We start from the raw sequence: 24,474 nt of genomic DNA, 5'->3' as shown, positions 1-24,474 counted from the left end.
GGCTCGTGGGCCGCCCGCGCCGCTATGAAATACACGAACGTTAAAGCGCAACAGGTGGTACGTATACCAAGCAAGCTGGCCTGGCCCTCGCGAAGGTGCCGAGTATCTCGTTTCAAGCATCGCATTCTGACTCGGTCGGTAAGTGCACGCTGTGTGCCGTATAACAGCAATTAACGCCGGGAACTGTTAAAATATCGTCAACATTCCGCTGCCAAGTACATTGACACCGCTACGGACACTCGAAATATCCTTTTACAGGCAAAAACCGCGCGTTCAAACTTCATCGACCTCTCGCTACCGAGAACGCGCTTGGGACGCGCTCGGGACGCGCTGGGGACGCGCGAACCAACACAAAGCAGCTTTGTCAAGTGGCCTACGGACGAAAGTTTGAAAAAACTTTTACCGCGTATATACGGCTCTGCCAGCAATAATGTACAATCTTATCCTACCGTGTTATCGGAAGAAAAACCGGTCAGGATTGTTAATGATAGAAGTCCGAGGGAAGAAAATAATGTTGGATTCATTAATTACGAGTTTCATGATTGCGAGACAATGCAGGTAAGCTTGTTTTTCGTACTCAGTATGTGGCCGAATTGTGGCTCAACGATTTATCAAGATTGAGCTGGGCGCCATTGTTGCAACAAAGTAGAGAGCGATCGACTTGCTGGATGATTAAACAATTCTCGTCACGAGAAATCGACTTTTTAACGAGGCTCATCGATGAAGAATCGCGATCGGTCTTTGGCAGAGAGAGAGAGAGAGAGAGAGAGAGAGAGAGAGAGTGTGGGTAGAAAATAAGAGAAGGAAGGAAGAAAGGAAGGCGATAATTAAGCGACAAGTGTTCGCGCAAGGTGAAATTAGGCTGCGCGCACGCACCTGTCCTTGAAGGCTTGTGCAAGGTGAAATTGCTAGGGGAGAAATTGACCCTTGGGGTGAGAGCTGGCAGCGCTCTACCGGGGAACCCTCGGGGTAAATCTGTCACGTAATTCTACCACCTGTTGCCGACGCTCGCTCGGTTTACCTTTTGTTTCGCAGGTAATCATCGCAAGTGGTTCTCATCAAACACATATATGAATCCAATTTGTAGAGTGTTGAACTTGGCGAAGCTAATACGTAGGAAACGACGTTTAATAATAATAAAACACTTCCTATATTCCGCTTGGTCTTTATCAGGATAACAAAGGAAAAATGAAGTTGTTCATTCTCGTAACTGTTCAAACTTCGAAGAATTCCAATGACGCTCGATAACCGAATCGCCGCGTTAAGGCTCGCTGGATTGTCCTCGAAGAGTGTTTATATTTGACCATCGGACGAGTCGTCGATTATTGAAAGCGATCTCGGATGGGATCACCGTGCGCCGAGTGATAATTGACCGTTCTCGGCTATTGCGAATTGCGATACGATTTTTGCTGGTGTGGTGGGGAGGGGGGGGGGGGGGAGCATCGGTTGCACGCCGCAAAGCTAAACGGGTACGGGGAACAGATACGGGGAACGAGCGAGACGTGAGTACAACATCATCAGAGTCAGGCCCTGTTGCTCCGTTGGTATAATAAAGACGCGTTCTCCAGCCACCCCGGGACTAGTTTCTTCTCTTTCTTCTTTCATCCTCATTTCCCCCACTTTGCTTCTTTTCTCCTTCCTCACCCCCCCCTCTATCTCTCTCACACTCATACTGTTGCCCCCTCTCACTCGCAGCTTCTTCCTAATCTTCCCTTTCGTACCTCTCTCTTCCTTCCTATCCATAGAGTTCGTCCTTCTCCATCGTCCGGCAAGAAACGAGAAAGTTCAAAGCTTCTGTCATTCTCCTACCAAGAGGAAGAAGGAGAGGCGAGGGGTTCCTCTTCCTCTGATATTATGGAAGCGGACTAACCTATCTTTCTCTCCCTCACTCCTTTCCTCGGAAGAAACGATCCTTTTTTATCTCCCTCTTACCGCGTCTTGGATCTCACTCGCTCGTAAAGATATCTTTCTTCGTCTCTCTCTCCCTTTCTTTCTGTCTGTTTACGTTTCGTCTTCTTTGTTTCACCTACAGAGGCAAGATTCGCCCGCTTCTCCCCTTCCTTTTTTCCCTCTCCCCTCCCCCCACTCAATTCTCTCTCTCTCTCTTTCTCTCTCTCTCTCTTTCTCTCTCGCACGCGCGCTCTTCTCTCTTCCTTCTCGCTCCTCAACGAGGTCCTCCCTTGTCGTCCCGCCCCTGGGACACGGGTATCCGAGGTATTTTTGAACCGGTCCACGGCGGGAGGCTGCAGGGCCGCACTTTTCATCCACCTCACAAAATTCTACGCATCGCTTTATTCGATCCCAAATCCATTGCTGCGTTCGTTCGCTGGCCCCGGATTTTCTCCAGAATAATTAATGTTATTTCTACACTATAGAGAAATTGGTCGATCAATTTTGATTTATATGCGAATATTGATTCAGTATTTTCATCTAGTATAAAATTCATAGTTTAATTGATCATGATACATTTTATAATAATAGAGATACTTCCAGTTGCGACAGGGACTATGGAATTTATGACATTAATAAATTAAAAGGATCGACAGTGAGGGCGAAATTGAGGAAATTGAGATAAAATCCAGATTGTGCTGATTCAATTTCTTCACTCTCTTATAAATTTCATTAATTGAGATTTTAATTGATTGCGCTACATTTTATAATGCAGAGGTACTTCCAGCTGCGATGAGGACTGTGCAATATATGGCGTTATAATAGCCAAAAAGAAGGGAGGTTCGCGGGGGGGAGCGGGTTAAGCAAATTGAGATGAAATCCGGAGTTTTTCTGCACCGAGAGCAGTTAGCTGGCTCAGAGAGCGTACTGTTTCCGTGTGCACTGGACTTTAGTAGACGGCTTGTCGCTGACTGGGCGGCAGCTTTTGATCAACGAGCGCGTTCAATAATTCATCTGCAACTCGATCGTTCCATGCCGCGCCCTTAAACCACCGGCCGATCGCTGTTTCCCTCTGGAGTGCCGCGTATTATCGTGCCTGTCCGCGCTTAAACCACCTACGTAACAAGAGCGCTTATACTTTTCCTCCTCTTCCTTTTTCAAACACTCCAACTTTATATGCACAAAAAACGCATTTGCCATCAATATATACTATACAATGTGTCTGTACAAACGGTATACTATATATATGTACATATATACCCTCTTCTCCGCTCTTCAAGCACCAGCATCCTTCCCACGAAAATTTATTTCATAATAGTTTGACTGATATATCACATTACCAATTTGAGATTTAAAGTTTTTTATTAGTTTAATCTGAACGGTGCATATAGGGGATACGTGGTTTTAGGATCGGAGAATTCGAGAAGAGTCTTACATGTGTGGAGCTGGCGAATCTAAATAGGGCTGTTTGACGCAGCCCCGTGGTGAGTATATATATCCGGGTATACCATAAGGGGGATTAGCAACACACGCTAGACGTGGTAAAATGAAAAAGATCTGAATTCGATGGGAGCCATTAGTTAAGTGGTCAGGCCAATGGACAGAGGAATAAAAGCACGCTGCTGTACACCGCCTCATAAAATCGTTTGATTTCTTGCTACGAGGCCGACTAAGACAGTCGAGTCCAGCGCGGGAGTCTGAGGGCGAACGGACAGGAGGAAAAATCGCTAAGAAAGCGGAGAATCGAATAAATAATGAGGGAAGAAATGATAAAAAAAAGGCCCGGAGCGGGAGCTAACAAAACGAAAGTCAGCAGTAAAAAGTGAAACGACGAAGAAATCACAGGAGAGGGGGTCAGCCTATAAACAACCGGCGTATAAAATATATCTCTCTGTGCTTTTTCGATATTCTTCGAATATTATTAAATAATCCTGCTAAGATGGGAAAGTATTGCGTAATTTCTCAAATAAACGGAGAAAAGTGGAATGCGTGCATCGATAAAGGCCCGAGAATGCACTTAATGAGGAATCCAAATGTGAACAAGATGTGTACATGGGTAATAAAAAGTGAAGAACGTTAATTCGTTAGACAAGAAATAAGTTTCATAGGATCTGCGTAGGCACGAATCGAAAATGTTTGCTTTATCCCAGTTATACTATATAGTATATACATACGTATATAATATACCCGATAGGAGAGGCTGCATGCGAAGAAAGGCTCGATGATGATAAAGGGAATGATTAGAGGCAGGGAAAATAAAGAGCTGGAAATACTGTGAGTTCTTGTTGGTGTTGCGATAAATGGAGAGTGCGGTAAATGCGACATTAATCGGGGCGCATCCGTGGAAAGGAGTGATCAGCGCGGGTCGCGTAATGTCCAGAGTTGCTCCTTGGAACGTTCCAATTATACCAGATAAACGGCCCGAAACAGGTTCCACGTTGGAACGTACACATAATTTCCCGCCCCGACGCCAATAAAGGAGCGGACTACGATTTTATAAGAGCCGCGCCTTCTTAGCGCTTTTTTATCCCTTTTCGCCCTATCTGGCAATGACCACGCCGCGACGGGCCATTTTCCCCTTTCCGCTTATATCGCGCAGAATATAACAGAGCCACGCAAGCAAGCACGGACACACTTATTCCAGCCACTTCCTCCCCCCTTAGCCACTTCGCACCTGATTCTTATTCTCCTCACGATCTTCGAATATTATCCTCGTAAATTAAATAAGAAGCAGCCTTCGACAACCGTGCTCCGCCATTTATCCATCCCTTTTTCCTCCCCACGAGGAGGATTCATGGAATTATAGTCTTAGTCGCGATCTAGTCGCATGGCCGGATGTATAGTTTGTATACGAGTTTGCTCGATCGATGCGCACAGGACTAAAAAATAAATGCCACCAAGCGAGAAACGCAAATAGACAGTGGAAAGATTTAAATCGCCCGTGCCACACTCGACGTTATTAATCGCTGTCACCACGCCGAATTTTTCCATCTTTTTTTCTATCGTAAATAATTTAGCGGCTCGTAGTTCATCGCCCTTCTCGTATATAAATTTTTTTGTGTCTCTACAAATACTGATTCGTACCTCTAATGGAATTTATTGCATTCGAATAGATTTTAATTGATAATGGGCTCTCGCGCGATTTTGGCAGAGGTCTCGAGATCCGGGGTTACGGCACTGGTATGTCCCACCCTTCTTCCGGCGATATAAATCGTTGGCGATATTTCAGCGTCACAGGTTAACGCTTTGCGCTCGAGTTACCCGACGACTCACGACGAGATGACTCTAAATTTGTAATTCAGTTAAAGATTTTATCAATTTGAAGAAAGGGCAAACATAGTGGAAGAGGGCAGAGGATCGAAGAAAGAAGCGAAAAAGAGGAAAAGTATACGATAAAGGATCGAGACTAATTTTCCAAGAAGCATTTGTAGCAAATGGGAGCTAGGGCATTCTTGTTAGGTTTATCGTAGCGATAAAGCATCGGAATTGAATTAAAGCGAGCGAGATGAGAATTCATAATTCCTTTGTAAGAAAGGCAGGAGAATCTCGATCCGAAGAGGCATGGATCGAGATTCAAGATGGCGATACTGGAATGGACAAAAAGTGTTAATGGCGATTTTATTGCGAGCCATTCGTCGTGGTAGTAGAATTAGCCAGGATCGAATTAAGCAGCGGTCGATCATCATTAAATTCCAGCTGGCGATGATGGACGGGGATTTTCGGGACACCCCGTAGAGCATCCACGGAGACCTATGGTGGTTACGAGTGGTTTAAGTGATGGCTGCCATAATGCTTTTGCGCAATGGAGTAGGCGGATGGGAACCGAGGCCTGTCAACGCATGATCATAATTATTTCTCTTCTCCGCAGGATCTGCACGAATTATCCTTTCTCTTATTTACCCATCTAGTCATTCCCCCCCCCCCTCTTCTCCCATGCCGGATAAGTCAAGGAAGCTCCGCTCGTATATAATGTTTTCCATGATTTTTCATGTCAACATTGACAGAAGCCTGTACCAGTTGAAATATTGCAAGAGACGGAAATAATATTCGCTAGGGACACACTTTAGCGCGAAGATTAATGCGATAAGTTGCTGCGAGGATAGTTTAGTCGAGCGAATTCAATGAGAGCACTGTTGGCGCACGAGTTCATTGATATCGCTCAATTAATAAATTTAAATAGCCCGACGTAATTCCTCGGCGTCTCGTCTCATCGTAGAAGACTCCACTTTGCTCCGTGGCTCTCCCCCTGATCTGCATTATTCTCATTGGACGTCTCGGAACGCGCCAATTTTACGCGACGGACCAACCCTAACCTTCCAAAACGGACAAAAATTCTTCTTGCAAATATATTATATATTTAGCACGAATCTTATCAATCAAGCGGGCGTAAAATATTTGTACGAATTAACGCGTGTCACGATTCCAGTTTTACTAAGAAAAAATTCACTGGCAAATGAAAATGAATGAGGGTAGAAATTTTCGCCAGCTAGGAACATTTAAAACCCTCTTAGCGCTAGGTGGTACGCATCAATCGAAGGGGCCAGGGGTCTTTTTCATTGGTCGGTCAAATATATAAGGGTAAGATAAAAATTTATCGCGACCAGATTGCTTTTTTTATGCCGTACCTGCTGGATGGAATTGGGGGGAGGAAGGGGCAGGGAGGAGAGTATCGATAAGTCAGTCGGTGGAAAGAGCTGCAGGATCTCCTCAATTAACGAGCGCCATTGGGTTCGATTTGCATGCGGCGCGAAAAGAATGTTTCGCAGTCCAATATATAATGGACCTGTTTGCACCTTCGCTTCGTACAGCACTGTTTCACTAACGAGTCTCGACCGCGTTTGCTTTAATGCTCATTGCCATCCTGCCTGCCTGCACCCAACTATTAATTGCACGCTTCTTAGAACGCTTGCGAACAAAATCACTGAAATTGTATCATCTGAAAATCTCCCTAAACTGTAGGTGAATTTGCAGTAAAATTTCGCCGACTCGCGAGCCCATCGATAAAAAGCTTTTTTCTTTTTATATATAAACTCACTTGTAATGGAAATTTTGAATCTGCCTGGAACGATTTTATGCGATCGAGTGTGGGCTTATCGAGTCTGTTTGGTGAAGTAAAGCTGACAGGATTTGCGTGACGCTTTTTCATGCCTTATCGAGACGTCTCGAGAAAAGAAGAAGAAGACGAAGAAGAAGATCAAGAACCGGGGCTGGCCGGTATGATTATTGGCGGGTCAATCATTTTAATGGCTAATGTCGAGGGCGACCGATAACCTCATCCGATAAAGCAGCGAGAACGATTCGCACACAGAAATTCGCATTTTCCATTTTCATCTTCTGATTCATCACAATGATTCATTTTCTAGAGTTCTGTACGAAGTTATTTTTAATGGGCATCGGATTCCAGAAAAATTCAATAGGAAGAGAAGGCACTGTTGAAGTCTAATTTCTTCAGTTGGCAGAGATATGATTGATTTTTCTATAATAATAATAATTGTTAAATCAATTAAATGTTTATTTATTCAATTATTATCGAGCTGATGAATTATATTTTTCTCTCGAAAAATTTTAACGAGACTTAAGGTCTTTTCTCGATAGTATTATGAGATCGTTGCTGAAAATAAAATAAGCGATGTCGTTAATTTGATGACAAGCAAAACGTCATTGAAACGGCCAAAGATGGCCGAAATCGTTTCTACATCCGCGACAAAGCGGGCCGCGCGAGGCGAGACTAGCCTTTGACAAATGACCGTCGGTAGCCGAAAGAAAAATAAAAGAAAAAAAAAAGGAACGGAGCTAAAATCCGAAGTGTTTTTGACCGTCAAGTGCCACGGCGAGGTTGCCGTTTAATCCTGATTAATGTCTTCGGAAACTCCGCTAATGCTAATGCCGACCACGCCAAGCCTCCTTTACTAAACTCTTTTCTTCATTCTACGCAACATTTCTTCTTCAATCTCATCTTTCTTTTGCTTCGTATCCTCTTTTTCTCAGCACTCCTTGCTTTCTACACTTGCTTTACTTCTTTCGACCGCGAGATTCAATTCGGAGATCCGACCATCCCGTAAATTGTGAAAGTCAAAAATCAGCTTTGCAAAGGTTATAAGGATTAAACCTTTGAATTATGTTTATAGGAGAACTAGCCAGAAAGAAATTGACGAATAGATGTATTTGTATCAGCGAAGTAGATACGTATAATATGTATATAATTCGCAGTGGAAAAGCCATAAAACTAAAATGTGCTAGTATAAGAGCATAGCTCAACGACTGCGAATCTTATTTGCTCACGGACGTATTCTGTGTGGGTGGGAGACTTATGAAAACTTCAGATAGTTGAGGAAACAAAATTGCAATGTTCAGCTGGTATTCAAACGGTCCTTTAATGAGCTATAAGCAGGTAGTACAGATGCCATGGAAAATATATGAGTAGATTCATTGGACATTCCTTGTAGATCTTACAGCATAATGTCTCAATTGTTAAAGATGACACATTTTATTGCCAGTTGCTGCATTTATTTATCGTTTAATTTGTTTTTATATTACACAATTATGTGAACAAAAGGTAAATGCTTGCATAATAAAAATGGCAAATATATAATGACGAGAGATAGGTAAAAATTAACACAGCGATTTGTATAATAAATGAACGTTATAGTAGGTTTTTATACCAATCCGATGACTGCATATAATGAATTATTGAGAAACGGTGTGTGTAACCCTTAAAGATTTCTGACCGACGCGGCGACGATTAAGCTGTATACACATATACACATATAGTACAGCATTTGTTATACCATAGAGAGAACCGTAAGAGGCACGTTTACGATTAAGACACATAAGACCGATGCATAATCTTTCCCACACAGCAATAATGGAGAACATTGTTCCAGTTGAAAGATAGGAAAATGAACGAATGGACTTATAATGCTATCGAATGAGAAGACTAGTCAAAATAGCGATGCAAAAGTATAAAATAATTTAAATAATGAGATAAGAAAAAAATCGAAGATAATAAAAATTTACTGAAAACAATAAAAATTGATTGATATGCGAAGGAGAATCGATCTTTGGAGATAAATACAAAGAAACACACGTGATATTAAAAATACGATGCGTTCAGTATTCTCCTCATCATGCATTCCATCGTAAAGAATTTTCTAAGCATTTCCTTCGCAACTTGATTCGAGAAGCTTAGACTAGCCAGACTACAAAATTTTGCATTGTCATACATGGTATTATAAACCGATAGCCATGACCGACACTTTCAACAAAGGAAACAAACGATTTAACTTAGGCTTATAGATCCTGAATATACTCGCCAATTGTTCCTCTCACAAACCCCAGCAGGGTGTAATTCAAAGACTTTCTCAATCATATATATACACTTAAATCTAAATATTTTATTTTTTATTCAAATGCTAACGAAATTTATTTAGGAAATTGTTATATCATGAAATCTTTCCTCCTCGTGAAAATAAAAGCAATCGAGAGTCATATTGACAATGATTCGGCTACCAGATTTATTTTTGCAAACGTTAGAATCTCTAAATTTCTTTATGGTGCTGTTTTATAAGAAGTTATTTCTAAGCGAGGATGTTTGGTCTTTTGTAAGAATTCTCGGGTAGACTATCCAAGTGTTAAGAAGGGAATTTTTTGTTCTGAAAAAATAAGGCATTATCTTATGAAGACGTTCGAAGACGCGAAAGGCAAGTTGCAAAAGGCGAAGCAGCGGGATAAACGACGGTCGTTGAGTAAACCTAGGCACAAGCCCGGTTCGGATAAGATCGCGCCGAGCCTCGAGTGGACGGCACGGAGTTAAAGGATAATTTAGTAATTACGGCCAGATGCTTGCCCCGCGGCGGCCTTCTACCATCAGCACACGCTCCTCCAATCCTGCCAACGTACCAAAAACTACCCAATTCCTTCGCGCGAGCAAACTTTATTCTCTTCCTATATATCTAAACAGTATTTTAAAAATTCCCTATACAAAATACTTCATATTTCGATTGATCATTTTTTTCTTCATTAATGGAAACAAAGCAAATTTACTTGCGACTAATCAATCAAATTAATAACTCGTAAGGATAATTTTTTAATATTGAAGTATCTGATTCTATCAAATTTAATGTTAAAATTAACTTCTGTGGTAAGGGTAAACAAGTATAAGGTTCTGGTAATATCTTTGAATTGGTTTTTCGGAGGGGAGCGTTCAATTTCTCAGCGTGGGTGTGCTGACCCAAAGGCGCGTAACTCCGTGAAGATCGTGTGAGTTTACAGCGATTCTTTGTCCGACTTTCAAGTATTGCGAGAGATAAAAATCCTTCTCCCCTTTGCTCTCGAATCGTCTCTTCAAATAACGAATAGAAATTCTTTGCAAATCGAAGTGTAATAATTATACCGAGAAAATAATTTTTGTCTTTCCTTTCACTCTTTAGTGAAATAATAATGGATACAGAAATAATAGATAGAATAGCCTATTACAAAGGATGATTTTTTAAAAATATTCTGATACTTTGGTAAGAATGAGTGCACATCCTGAACTTACTTGAAGGTTATCTTTTCTTAAGTACTTTTTCTGCAAAAAAACAATTTTAGAATTATTAAAGTTTTTAATTTGCCAAATGCGTAACGTAAGATAACGCGTTCGACATTGCGCTCGACTGATTACGTCGACTACGCAGTGTCGTAACAAGCATGAAAAAATGACAGGTATCTAGACACTGAACGACTCCAATTTAAACCTAGCAAATAATTTTTCAGTGTTTCTTTAGTTGTGTGGGGTTTCTTACATTTCTGATACTTTCTTAAATTGCAGGAATTAGTTTTAATGTTACTAACAGAGCATGTACAAAAATTTCATTCGCTTTATGAACACACCATAAATTTCTTAGTCTCGCACACTTCAATGTACTTTCCCATTTTCTTTTTATATAAAAACAGAATCACAATTTTATGGGTACGCTTATTGCCAGAAACTGTGTAGAAATTTGTAATACAACGGATAAAATCTTTATAGGAATCCAAGACTTATAGCAGACATTTATTAACTAATGATAAAACTTATTTGTTGAAAATGATAAGGCTGTTGATCTATTATATAATCGATTAACTAGAATCTCCAAAGGTTTTACTTTTAAATGAAAATAGAAATACAAAGTCTTTTGTTTTCGATTTTACATTTCTTTATAGTCTTATTACTGATGAAAGCATATGTAGCTTTTACAAGTTACTCGATAATCAATCAACTGATTGGTATAGTTTCAATGAAGCTGCTAATTAGTATTACTTACTGCACAAGTTATCTTTCATGTGCATATGGATTCGTGAATTATTTTATTATTAATTTCGGACACACGTTGTGATAATGAGTGTATATACGTATATTTTATTAAAATTTACTCTATATATTATGGAAAGTAATAGGGTATAAGCTAACAATGTGAAACTAAATAATATACGTTATTCGTAACGAGTGAGATTCCTTGCAGTTTATTAAGAATATTAAAATTAATTCCTGCACTTTAAGAAAGCATCAGAGATGCAAGAAGGATGAACTGAATTAAAGCTGAAAGATTATTTCCTAATTTTAAAATGAAATTATTCAATGAGTACTTGTTATTTTTTCACGATTACGACGACACTGCATGGTCGACGTTATCTGTCTATATAGCATGACGTTAAATGCACCATTTCATATCATGCACTTGGCAAGTTAAAAGCCTTATAATAATTAAAAAATACTCCAGGAAAGAGATAGTCCTAAAATAGCTCCAAAACTTCACCCTTTCTCCAAGATGAACAAATATTGAAATGTCCTGTATAGATTAATCGTCTAAAGGATTCAACTGGATATTGTTTTACGTGACACGCTGGATCAGGATGTATATTAGTTACAAAAACAAAGCCATTGTTTATTGCATTTCGTAGAATGCATACGCTTTGGTGGAAGGCGAGGGAGTGAAATAGCAGAAGAGGGCTCTGAATGAGAAGTGGAAAGAAGATCTGCGGAGCGAATGGCTGTCCAAGAGGATGATGCATGGCAGCAACTAGCAAGTAGCTCGTGCTACTCCATTGCAAACTTCATCCGCGATGCGACTCTTTTCATCCATCGTCACGCGCGCCCAGGAGCTGCGAGTAGCACCCGGATTGCCTTAGGATTCGCTTTCAGCTTTAAAGGTTACCTCTCCTGACCTTTGAAAACCACACGGGTTTTCCTGCAGATCCCAATCATTTTTTATATAATGTAACGAAATTCGGTAATATCGTAATAATGCAGAAATTTAATTTTTTAATAAATTAGCGATTAAAAATATGAGTATTGTAAATGTATATATGGTGAATATTTGAATATCATTTTACCACGTGCAATGCTGGGCAAATGCAGGTAATAATCCTTCGTTTGCACGGGTTCGTTTACTTTTTCGATTAAGAAGTATCACCGTCCACGTGGCGCAGTGTTTCTTTGACCAACAGTTTAAGTAGTAGCCCACTTAAATATGTCTTTGCCTCTTGCTTTCAATCCTTCTGTCAATAAAGACATTGCTACAGGTTTTTAACACAAATACACATGTGCAAATAATCCATTTACAACTTGCAGCAGAATAATTCTAATTAAAGATTAGTTTTATGGAGTCATTGAATAATTATTTATCAATCAAATACTTTTACATTTGTATATATATAGATAAGCATTTTTTATAAAAACTTGCATAATAATTAATTGAAAATGAAATCATTGTTCATAGAAACAGTTGAACGTAATTGTATTTTAGATTAGTTGAACGTGTTAGATTGTTACAACCATGAGAGATACACTTGTCTTCTGTTAAAGAGGACAAATGAAATCACGGAGGATCCAGGGGAACCAAGGGCCTAGCCAATCCTGCAAGAGGATTCCGCCATTGCCGGGAAGCTGAAAGCGTGGGTTCCTTCAACAATAAAGTGATTCTGTTGCGCGCACGTGTGTTAACCTGAACATCTCTGTATGCTGTGTATACTATGTCGATGCTATATAGGTATTCTTATACGTAGGTGCTGAATAAACATGTATTTGTTTGGATTCCCCTTAAACTATCGTAGGCAGAAAACAAATTTTGACATAAAAAAATCTACTTTCATTTTTTTCATATTTTTTTACCCTCAATAATTATGGGTACTGTAAAATGACTAATTTTGACTTGTCCCGTTAAAATATTCAGCTCTTTTTCGAAAGATATTTTATAGGTTTTTATATTCTTAGAAATTTCGTTCCTGGAGGTTTGATAATACTACACGGATTTGAGGAGCGTTTATTGGATGAGTGTGGACGGTTGTGAACTGTACTTAAAGATATCGAGATGCATGGTCGCGCGCGGATGGGCGTGCAGCCGATTATCTTGGTAACTCAATCTCTGCTCTCGAGCTTAGTCACTCCTAGCCAAGGATCTACACGCGCTCCTTAGGGAATAAACGGGGCGATTCAAAACTTGACGGAAATCAGATTTTATTAGTCAACCACATTCCAATCCCAAAGTGGATCAAAGAATAACTTTTCCTGCATATGTAAAAAAAATCCAAGAAAATCTCATAAATCTCCTTGCGAAGGATGCTTCTAAATCATTACTTTGCTTCGGTCAGACTGTAAAAGTTTGTCGGCGTGGAAGTTTCTCGAATGTTAAAATTTTTACGATTTGATAGAATCAAAGGCTTATATTGCCAAAGGTGGCGATGGAGAGGGGGCGAAAAGGTGCGAACAGCAAAGTGGGAAATACGTAGGGAGCAGCTAGATTCGAAATCTCTTACGTTGGCTTTTCGGTTTGGTTACATCACGAATTACACCTGAAAGGGGGAACCTTACGATTCGTGGGATCCAGCATGGAGTATCTCATCTCGTGGTAGAAATAGCAGGTAGAAGCGGCAGATGGCCCAGTGGGCAGCACAAAAGCGATAAATCAACGTAATAAGTCGGCTGCGCAAGACATCGAGTCCATAAAGATGTTGGTTTAGGACACGGATTTTCGAAGCATTCCAACATTCGGTTCTTCTCTCACTCTTTGGCCCGTCCTTTCCAATACGCTTCTCGCCCTACCTATTAGTACCTGTGTATACTACATCTGTATACATTGTAATACCATTCGAGAAACTTATACAGGTCAAGCTTTGAGCTATATATATATATATATATATACACATGAATATATATAAGAAATTAGAGTCATGAGAAACATTCGCGAGAAAGAGAGAATTCATATATTCAACCACATTAATTCTGAATAGAAAAAGTTTTAAATCACTCCGGAGATTTCAACATTGGAGCTGTGGAATATTGCAAAGCTCACCCTTTTACTTTTCATCCATCTCGCAATGATAAGGAAAAAAATGGCGTGAGTTCTCTTTCGATGTCCGATCACCGGTACCAGAATTCGATTTGGATCCTCCAACCTTTCGCCAGCGATTCCTGGAACGGAGGAAGCCGAGCCGAGCCGAGGCAAAAGGGCCGAAAGATTAAAGGATGGAGTAATGGCTCAATTAGCGGAGTGCCAGCCAGCTAGCCGGCAAAACATCCAATGGCACCCTCAGAGTGAAGCCCGTTCGCTTCCGATTTCTCAAATTTTACACAATATATATTATGAAAAACGTTAAACTAGAAATACTGCAGCAGCGATTATTGGAATTAATCGAGGATGCAAGAGGTCATTGATTACGGCAGAATTGGGAAGCTTCTAAATCGTGTGGAAAGTTGAAGCTAGGCGTGGCCATAATTCTCCCGGTAAAACTCAAGCTGCGGGAAGAAAATAATTGTATCCCATAAAGTGCGAGCTCCTTTAAACGCCCACCAGCACCATTTGAAAATTTTCGCCGCCGGCAGCTCTCGATTACAGCAGTTTTATGGCGATTTCAACGTGGAGAACCAAGGGAACCATTACGAAGCTCCGTGCAACGCCGTTTCGATTCTTCGAGGACGACGTAACATGCTCAGTCCGGTCATAAGGATTCTTGTTGCTCTCGACCGGATGATAAAATCTGCGGGATTAAAGGCCTGCTCGATTTTACGCTATTTTTCGTTGAGCGAGAGCCGCAGAGAATTTGCATGCGCGAATAAATCCTGCACGACGACTAGAAACCCCAGCCCATGCTCGTGGACCGTGAATGCACTATCGCATTTTTTAATCCTGTTAGTGATGGATAAGATGCGAAGAAAACCGTTCGATAAGACCTTCGATTACACGTATACGTGCGCGCGTAAGAGAGATGTATATAGTTGTAATCTCTTTGACAAATTATTCATTTAGAATTTGTATATTCAAAGAATTTTCATCGAACGTTTCATTGATCCAAATTCTACTTGAATTTTGCACTCTTCGATCGTTATGAGAATATACGTGCTGATGAGTGGTATATGCGCGGTATATTCGCTCTGTGCGGATATACATATATATATATATAAGAACTCGAACAATCGAATAAGAATTTGCAGTAGATGTAGGTATATAATAAAAGTCCATCCAAAATGACAAAAATTGTCGATAGATAACACTTACAGAATGCATATGCATTGCTACATATATACGTTCTCAACTTAATGTCACTGTGTCTTGGTATTAGTATGCACGGGTGGATAGGAACCGAGCAGCACGTGATTGCCGCCATACTTAATGACAGCGTTGACCAGGACACTGACCAATAAAACGACTACCTTTCTAATAAGCACTTCTTACACATTTTCTGTATAATATACCAGCAGCTGTTTTTGCGAAAACACAAAGACAAGCCGAAGAATGAAGCCTTCGCATCACTATATATATCGTATAATAATTCAATTTGTACAGGTAAAACCAATCGTTTATTTTTTATTGAATTTCTTTTCTGTCCATCGTCCTGATTGGTGTTTTCGCATTTAAAGATCTTCTTCTGCAAAACCGAACGAGTACTTTGGAAGGCGGGCCGGAGGTAAATTACAGACGGTAGGAAAAGGACGGTGTTAATGAGTAGAATAAGAAGGCGATGAAGAAGACGGACTGGGGAAAAGGAAATCGGTTTACGATTTTCGCGCGGTTTCCGATTGCTGTCATTAGAAGCAGTTAGTTTGACGGTTAACTTGACAGTGGACAGTAATCGTGGCTTGAATGAAAGAATGGGAGATTACGACCGAGGGTGCGCGCGCGTTCGCCAATAGAGTGGTTATCTTTACACCGATTCTTGGAAGTTTCTCGCTCTCTTGGATGATTCCCTCGCGTTTCCTTCTGCAAGTTCTGTGTTCTCACGATCCACTCCATTCTTAATTTTGTGTTTTTTTCACCCTTGCGTTTACTTCTTCACTTCCAGTCGAGATCAACAAAAATCATGGTTTACTTTTATCATCCGGTATTGCTTCATATTGCCTGGTATCTCTCTTAAAGACAAATTCTCCAAAATAATTATTTCACATAATCTATGGATTGTATATTTATATAATTCCTCAGAGTCTTACTTGTAACACGTAGAATTCTGTCCAGTATACATTAAATTAAATTAATTTTACGCAACCATCCAATCTTATAAAGTTGGTATATATTTGTTTCAGTCAATATACATGTGACCAAAATTTATCGTTAAAAATTCGCGTTAATTCTTGATAAAGATGCAGAAAATTTATATAGTTTATGAGGCACTTGACTCAAAACATGAAGAGAAATAGCACACACAATTTTAGGAATGTAATTAATTACCATGAGACTTCGGGACTAATAAGAAGAGTTCTTTTGTTTTATGAGAAAAGAAATGAGTCCTTTTTCTACACTCATGGTATGAGAAAATATCTTTAGAATGCTTAAAGAGTTCTAAAAACCATATTTCTTTTGTTTCTTATAAAAAAAAAAAAAAAAACTGCAAAACTGCGTTTTACAATAATTTTGTTTGCCATATAACCAGCATATTAACATCGGACGCGACGAATCTGATTTACTATCAAGATTTTTTAGTCTTGTCGTGTTTGCGTTAAGGATACACGACACAAACGGTCGAAAATCGGATTATGAGACAAAGGAAACCGACGAGATGGCTTTATTAGTCTACCTTTAACACGTTTGAGTTCTCTAGGAGTGGTAAACTTCCAAACACCATAACATTGTCATAACCTGCGTTTATTTGGACAAGAACATTATGAGATTTTATGCGAACTCAACTCGCTCTTTCCGAGCCAATAATTGTTTACGTGGGAATACTTCCGTTTCAAAATCAAGATAGAAGTTTGCAAATCTTCGTTTAGCATCACTCGATGTTTTTCTGTGCTATATTTATAATTTTCAATATTGTTTCCGAGAATTGAAAAAAATAATCTCTTCCGAGCGAAAAAAGACACTGCTTATTTTCTGTTACTTTAATCAGATATTGACTACAAGAGTGTTTTTGTTTTTCTTTTGGCAGTAACTCCCACGGGATAGGTGCCTATTCCCTACGATGTTTTCTTGCCCCCTTTCCTGCTTTCGTGGAAGGTGCATCGTGAAATAGACGCGTTGTTGTCTCAGAAAGCGCGGATCATCGTTTTCTTTGTGGTAACGAGAGCTTCGGCATCCACGATAATCCTGTAGCCAGAAAAATATCGCGAGCAGATACTTTAATACCTGCAGCTCCTTCCATTTTTTGTATCGCTTGATTGACAAGTCAACGTGTTCATCCTAAACTAAACTTTATATACGAGCAAAGTGGCAGCAGTGATTTTAACAGAAGCAAATGCTAATGTATATTATTGGAGTCTCTCGTGTATATTCGATACTACGTCATCGTTGCTATACGATTACTATTTTCCTTTGATTTGAATAAGCGTTCAAACGCGAGACCTGAGAAACCTATCTATAGTATATGCTAACGTAGTAGAGGATTGTTCTCGTTGAAGCAACAATTTCTACACTAGTAACAATAATAACGTCTGAAGGATAAGACAACAAATGTTGCAATTTAATCTTCACATTAATAAAAATAATTAACCAAGTAAAAATATGAGCTCCAATTATTTCGAACTAAACTTGCAGAGCTAAATTCATTGTATCAACCATTAGATTTTATTTTTGATCTGATTCAGTAAAAACAAATACAATATCATATTTGTATAGGTCATACTTTTCTCAACTCAGGTGATTAAAATATAAATGCTGGGAAAGAGATAAAAATTAATTTTTCTTCTCGAGGCCTTAACGAGAGCTTAGCGAGGTTTTGCGTACAATTGCTTATTTACCAAGTAGGCTGATCTCAGGGTATGGGAAGGAAAGAAAACAAATCGTATTATCGGGCAGTGCCATCTGCTAATTGTCTCGTTAAGTCGATTAGATCGTTCCAGAGTTCCCAAGTGTCGCATGCATGACTGGTATACGTACGCAAGCCTCGTATTTAAATGGCCTAACCGTGCAGTTTGGTTTTTCTCTAACGATTAAGGGAATTACACTAGAGAAATCATTTATACCCATGAATCATTATCACCTTTTACAAACTCTCACAATTTAATTCCCGAATGCATTCGATTTTCTCGTTTAAAAGTGCAAGTGAAATTCTCATTATTTGCACATTTTTCGTTACAAAAATTATTGTTGGTATAGATGGCAGGCTTTGGCTTTATTATCGAATGCCTGTCGTCCCGTGGCTCTCGCGAGGTTTCGTGTTCGTTTCAGATGGAATAGAAAGCCTTGCACGTACGATACGATCCTGCGAGCGAGCGCGATTTATCATTGGTGCGTCGTCCATTGATAAATTCCGCACATTCATAACGCCCCGCGGGCGTGTTGTACTCGGTGCTGGTGTACGTTTGGGAGACACACGATACCTGAGGAGGAACCCCGCGAGAAACGATGCGTCGCGATAGCAACTTGCGAGCGCGAAACGCGAGACGAGAAATTCACTCGCCAACACAAACCCTCCCTCTTTCCCCTCCCTCATTGCACATATTCTTTCCCAACCAATGCCAACGAGATCGGCAAATTCAAAACACTACTAAAATTATCCTCCTTTTATCTACCCTCTCTCCCCCCAACGCTTTAATCGCAATCCTCTTGCAAAACAGTATAAAAATACCATCTTTATAGGATTTTACCACACAGGAGACATTATGAAATCTTCTATTCGTTCAATTATTTTTGTTACTCTAACGATCTTCGTAACTCTATAGGAATTATTCGACACTTTATTTAAGAATACTCGAGTGCGAGAAATATGAATTATGGAAAATAACATCCGACAAGGGGAGAGCAATTTTTTGCATGACATAATTCAAAGAAAGGGGATAAGGGAAACGTCTCCTTTCGAGAGAGAGAGAGAGAGAGAGAGAGAAACCCCCGCAGGGTGAAATCGCGATGGTGCGTGATGACAAATCGACCTTCGTTCCTGCATCCACCTCCTGCTATATATCGGCTACGTGAGGAATATCGCACCAAGCCGAATAATGGATCCCCCCCTCGCACTCAAATATTTTCTTTCTCCTTTGCGAACGAATCCAAAAGAATAGACCTTTTTCTTTCGGTTAAATTGATTCGATATTTCGCGAATTTCGAGGAATGAATTCTCTCGTTAAAGTTTGATAAATTTTTCATTCCTTTTCGATAGCGAAGCGTGGATCTATGGAAGGGATGATCGCGTGGGAGGAAATCTGGGCTTGGAAGCTCAAACAATAGGATAGAACGATCGTCTTTCATCATTCTATTGATGAATCTTTTTCATTGCTTTGGTGAGAAGCAAGAGGGTGTAAGCTAGAGAGAGAGAGAGAGAGAGAGAGAGAGTGAGTAAGAAAAAAGAGGGGGGTTCATGCGGGCTGTCGGTTGTTAGCGTGAAAACAAACGATGTTCGCAGCTACCAGCCATGCTGGTATTCCACGCGCTTTGCTCCTTGACAAGCGCAACTTGCTCGACAATATATTAGTCGTCGCTGTTTATCATGAACTACATAAACACTTTAAGAAACTGCTGTTTTATCTTTAAAAATTCTGGAGAGTTCAGGACTCATCGTCGATCGAAATATTAATTCAAATGGTATATTCGCTCAATTTTCCATCCTTATTTGGACTCTGACTATTTCTCGCTCAAAGCTTTTAGCAGCTACGACTCTACTTGTTCTATCTGCCTGTGAAATGTTTGATTTATTTCAAGGTAAACTTTACATTTAAAATTTAACTGTGAATTGCAATGGCTTGATCTTCGGTGCAGTATATTATTGGTGAACTTGAGAAATTCACTTCGAGTATAAAGCCAAGCTTTAACAGTGCCTGTGTGAGAAGTGTGCTTCGAGTACAAAGGGTTAACAATCGGTATAAACAACCTTTTCGTTAGATCATTGAAATTCGTCATGAAAACTTGCCCACCGTCATCAGAGGCAGTAATTCTTGTACATTGTAGTATAAAGTAAATTGTACAACTGACATGTTTTAGCAATTTGTCTTTGACGCAAGTATCAACGCAGTGCTCTTAGCAGTTGAATGCGTTGAAGGATCTCGCGATAATGAAGATCGTGCAGAAATATACGATGGTGTGTCTATTCGCAAGACGAAAATATATATTCGCCAAGGTGCATGGACGATGCACGCCTGTCGCGCAAATTTAACGCCTGCTCCGATTTCCAGTTTTTTCTCCACGTTCAATCGTATTGGTTGACAGCTGAGACTATATCTCTCTATAATTTTGCGTTAAAAAAATGACCTACTAATTATTTGTGTTACATTGTGATTTCTTGTCGATATAACTGCGTTTGCAAGTGAGAATATATTCGATGGATGAGCAGAGGCGAGGTACCGTCTCGGTTTTGGAGGAAGAATAGCTGAAGAGAAAGAAAGAAGGAGGAGGGGGTAGAGGGAGAATTCTGCCGGGTTGGTTCGTGAAGGAAGATGGCCGCTGGAGTTTAGTGGAAGCGGCGCGCTATAAACGCGTTGGCAAGCCAGTAAATTCCGCGGTTCAAGCGTCTAAATGGACGTGAGGTCGGCGTGGATAAAAAGAGTTCGAGGGAGGAAGAAGAAATCCCGGCTCGAAACCCCCGTAGATGCCCTGAAAATCGGCGTGGCACCGGCGTGAGTCTAATTCACGAGACGAGAATCGCGCGCGAGTCTCTCTTTACGACTGCCTCGTGGTTTTACAGCGATCCCTTGCTGCAAAACGTCGTAAACTCACCCCAACTTATGTGGCAGATTGGACAAGTGGCGCACGCGCTTCCTTCCTTTCCCCTCCCATTTCCTTCCTCGTTTTCCTCACATTAAAACTTCTCGGAAGCAAAAACAACGTCTAATCTAATAACAAAGAAATGCTGATCGTATAACATCTTGAAATTCAAAGGCTTTAACATACATTTGCATATTTAGAACGAAGAAGAATTTACCAAAAACTAATTGTCCAATACGTTTCCCAAAGAGAAGATAAATTGTTGATATAACAAAACTGAACATTTATGCAGAAACGAGATAATTATTTATTTCGATATTCAACTGTATTTTCAATATTAGCGAAAGCATATATTTATAAAGCGAAATTCGATTTTGGTTTAGAGGGTTTCGTGGGAGTTTGCAGAGTTACGAGACGGGTGGTATATGGAGGATGTAAAAATTGTAACGAGGCACTTCCAGCGGCCAAGGTAAATTTGAAATACAAAGATTGAAGTTGCTCTGATGGAGTAGCTTCAACCGCAGGAAGTGCGATGAAGATCTTAACCTCAGCGAGGGTAGCCGCAGGCGCCAAGCAACATGTCTGGCTTTTATAAAGCAATAATCTTCAACGCCGGAATTTAATCGTGCTCGCTGGAGCATGATTTTTTTCGATCTTTGCGAGGAAAATCGATTCTTCCTTGTTACACCATTGCCGGCCTAGTACTTATGATCGGTGCGAAGGCATTAATAACGGGCTTCACGCGCGATTATTAGATGCCTAATTGGACTGACGTAGGTATACACTTGATGCAGCGGTAATTAGCGCCAGGAACACCTGCATCGTTCCTGGCTTCAAGAGGAGCGACAAAAAAGTTTCCTATTTGAATAATATTCAAACCAAACGGAACCTTGTACTCTCTCTCTCTCTCTCTCTCCCTCTCTAATCTTTATTTTCATGAAAAACCCTCGATGTCTACTGTACCTTAGCAGAAATAATTTTTCAAAACTCACGGAAAGTTGAGAAATTTATCAAAAGACTAATGATCTTCAAGATTCGTCGATCAGTTGCCGTTTCAACGCTGAAATCGAGTGTGGGCGTAGATCGGTGCATGTGTAATTATGTTAATGTATATATATATAGTAGCGCGCTACGTTGAATTAATAATCCGTTGTTTTGGTGATAAAGGCCGGTATGCAAGTATAATTGTCGCTCTTCCGTGAGTAAATCATGCGATCGAGCGTCTGATGTAACGTGAGTCGTGAATAAGGTATACGGTTGGTACTTTGGAAAGCGTTCAATTAGCGTCATCGCTCAAGCTGCTTGGACATTGCCGGTTCGTTGAAAAGCCAATCTTGACTCGCGTGCGAGTGCACGGATCTCGTGTTCGCGGACGTGAAAATGCACAGCTGAGGTTCGACTTATCCCGATTGAAGTAGAAAACAAAAATACGCGATCATCGAGCGGCGATCTCGACTGCGTTTGATGGTTTCTCCAATCGATAAGCAGCTAATCACTATCGAGATCGCACCGTGATTCTAATCGCGTAACATAGAAATAACGGCGACTGACTGTACGTTGAATAGAATCTTGAATGAATCTTCTTTATCGACAATTAAATTTCAACATAAACGCCGTATATTAAACTGAGACAAAAATTTTTTTAATCTATTTAACTATTTATTACAATAGTTGAGAATAAATATCGGTACAGTGTTAATGAAATTTAAGTAAATGGATTACAGTTGACGCGTGATTCAATAAGTAATGTATAACACAAGACGAATACTGTGACTCGGTAAGACGGTAAACCGTTTGACTTGATTTTATAAAGATGGAAAAACTTACGGGTGAGGTGGCGGGGCGTGAAAGGCTGCAGCAGCCGCAGCTGCGGCAGCAGCAGCGGCCGCGTGATGTTCCCAGGCGGCGGCAGCCGCGGCCGCAGGATGCGGAGGTGGTGGCGGTCCATGATGGGGGTGGAACGGCGGAGGAGGCGGCGGATGCGCGTGAGGGTGAAACGCAGCGTGAAAAGCTGAATGGGGGTGGTGAGGGGGTGGCGGAGGCGGCAAGAGGGAAAAAGCCTCCTGATGATAAGCCACCTCCTTTTCGGGCATCTTCGCGTTGCTCGTACCACCCGTAAACCCAAAACAATGCGCGAGAATCCTCGCACCCTCGTCCAGGATCAGGGAAGATCCTGCCTGACACCGCGAAGTTCCACAATCGCGCTCATAGTACCCCAATTCACCGTAACTTTCGAGATCTCTTAGGAATCTCCAAGTTTTACCGGCTTCTGACTCTCTGATCTCGCCCCAATTACTTCTGGACCCTAGCTCCTCTGGATGATAAGCTGCCCAATGTCGCGATTGAGCCGTAGACCAATCGGAATGTCCCTTGAACACTGCTGAACCACACCGATCCTCTTTGGACGATTCGGTCTCCGACGAGGTTCCCAAACTCCTTTTGGAAAAACTACCACTTTCGAAAGCTGGCTGACAGATCTCGTGTAATCCTGAACATTTGTCAATACTGTTCCTTGGACTGTCGATGCTCTCCACGTCGATATCTTCGTGGTCTGAGAGCAGCAGTCGGTCTCCGTGGCTGCCGTCGGCGGGCACTTCGAAATCTCTGCGAGAACTCTTTGGGTCCTCGCTTCAAATCTTCCAGGATTTCAACGATTTCAGCTGGATCTGCTTGGACCACTTTGTCGCGAATGTTTCGCGAGAGATTCTTCTTCAAGATCACTTTGTGTAGTTAAATGTATACGATATCTTTTCTATGACCGTAAGACATTCTATCCATTCCCGTCAAAGAATGATCCACTTTATGATCTCACATCACCAACTGTTAATCTCTTGACGGAAAATATGCATGTGCACTTGTGGTACAAGTTGGTTTTTTTTTTTTATGAAAGCGAGTGTCAACTCGATGCGACAAACGTCGGGTGTTCCCCACGTGCACAGTTTATCACTTGTTCACTACAATTCCATGGAGGATTGTCTGATTCACTCTACTCACTATTATTTTACAACTGTTTGGAAAGAATATACAGCATTGTAAGCTGTCCACCATAAAACAGAGCACAGTCCTCGTGACACGATTGAGTAGCAGAGTTCAGAAATGTCACTTTTAGAAGACACAACGGTATAATCCTGGCCGATGATTTAATCCATTAGTGAAATCCTGGGGCGCGATTACCGATCGGGGATGTTCGGGGCTAAATTTGTTGGGGTGTTAGGGTGTAGCGTGGTTTTGGGAGAAAAATTAGTCGTGTGTCATACGGTGCTTATGCTTTGGCGGGTATGGCGGTACTGAGAGAGTCGGACTGTCGGAGCACACGAGAGTTCTCCGCAGCAACTCTCTCCCATCTCTCTCCCTCTCTTTCTCCCTCTCGCGCGCGCGCTCTTTCTCTCTCTCTCTCTCTCTCTCTCTTTCTCCTCTTTTTCCGTCTTACGCGATGGGCGTGCGACGAAGAGGCTGGGACACGTTCGAGAAAACTCAAAATAGGAGCGAGAGGGAGCGAGGG

At 40.9% G+C, this 24,474-nt stretch overlaps 1 protein-coding gene across 2 annotated transcripts in view; it reads right to left on the bottom strand.

Moving 5' to 3' along the window:
- ci (cubitus interruptus) overlaps nt 1-23,635 on the bottom strand; it is a 76,338-nt gene extending 52,703 nt beyond the window's left edge. For both annotated transcript variants that reach the window (XM_066746949.1, XM_066746950.1), the window contains exon 1: nt 22,800-23,635. In XM_066746949.1, coding sequence (XP_066603046.1) covers nt 22,800-23,065 — 266 coding nt within the window. In that variant the 5' untranslated portion in view covers nt 23,066-23,635. The remainder of the gene's footprint in view (nt 1-22,799) is intronic.
- Nucleotides 23,636-24,474: the final 839 nt, after the last annotated feature.

Source organism: Prorops nasuta, unplaced genomic scaffold (assembly GCF_024137725.1).
Source record: "Prorops nasuta isolate Cenicafe-Biocafe unplaced genomic scaffold, Cenicafe_Pnas_1.2 PNAS00003, whole genome shotgun sequence".
Lineage (NCBI taxonomy): Eukaryota > Metazoa > Arthropoda > Insecta > Hymenoptera > Bethylidae > Prorops > Prorops nasuta.
The sequence above is the reverse complement of the archived record's forward strand: the minus strand, read 5'-3'. Positions and strand labels throughout refer to the sequence as shown.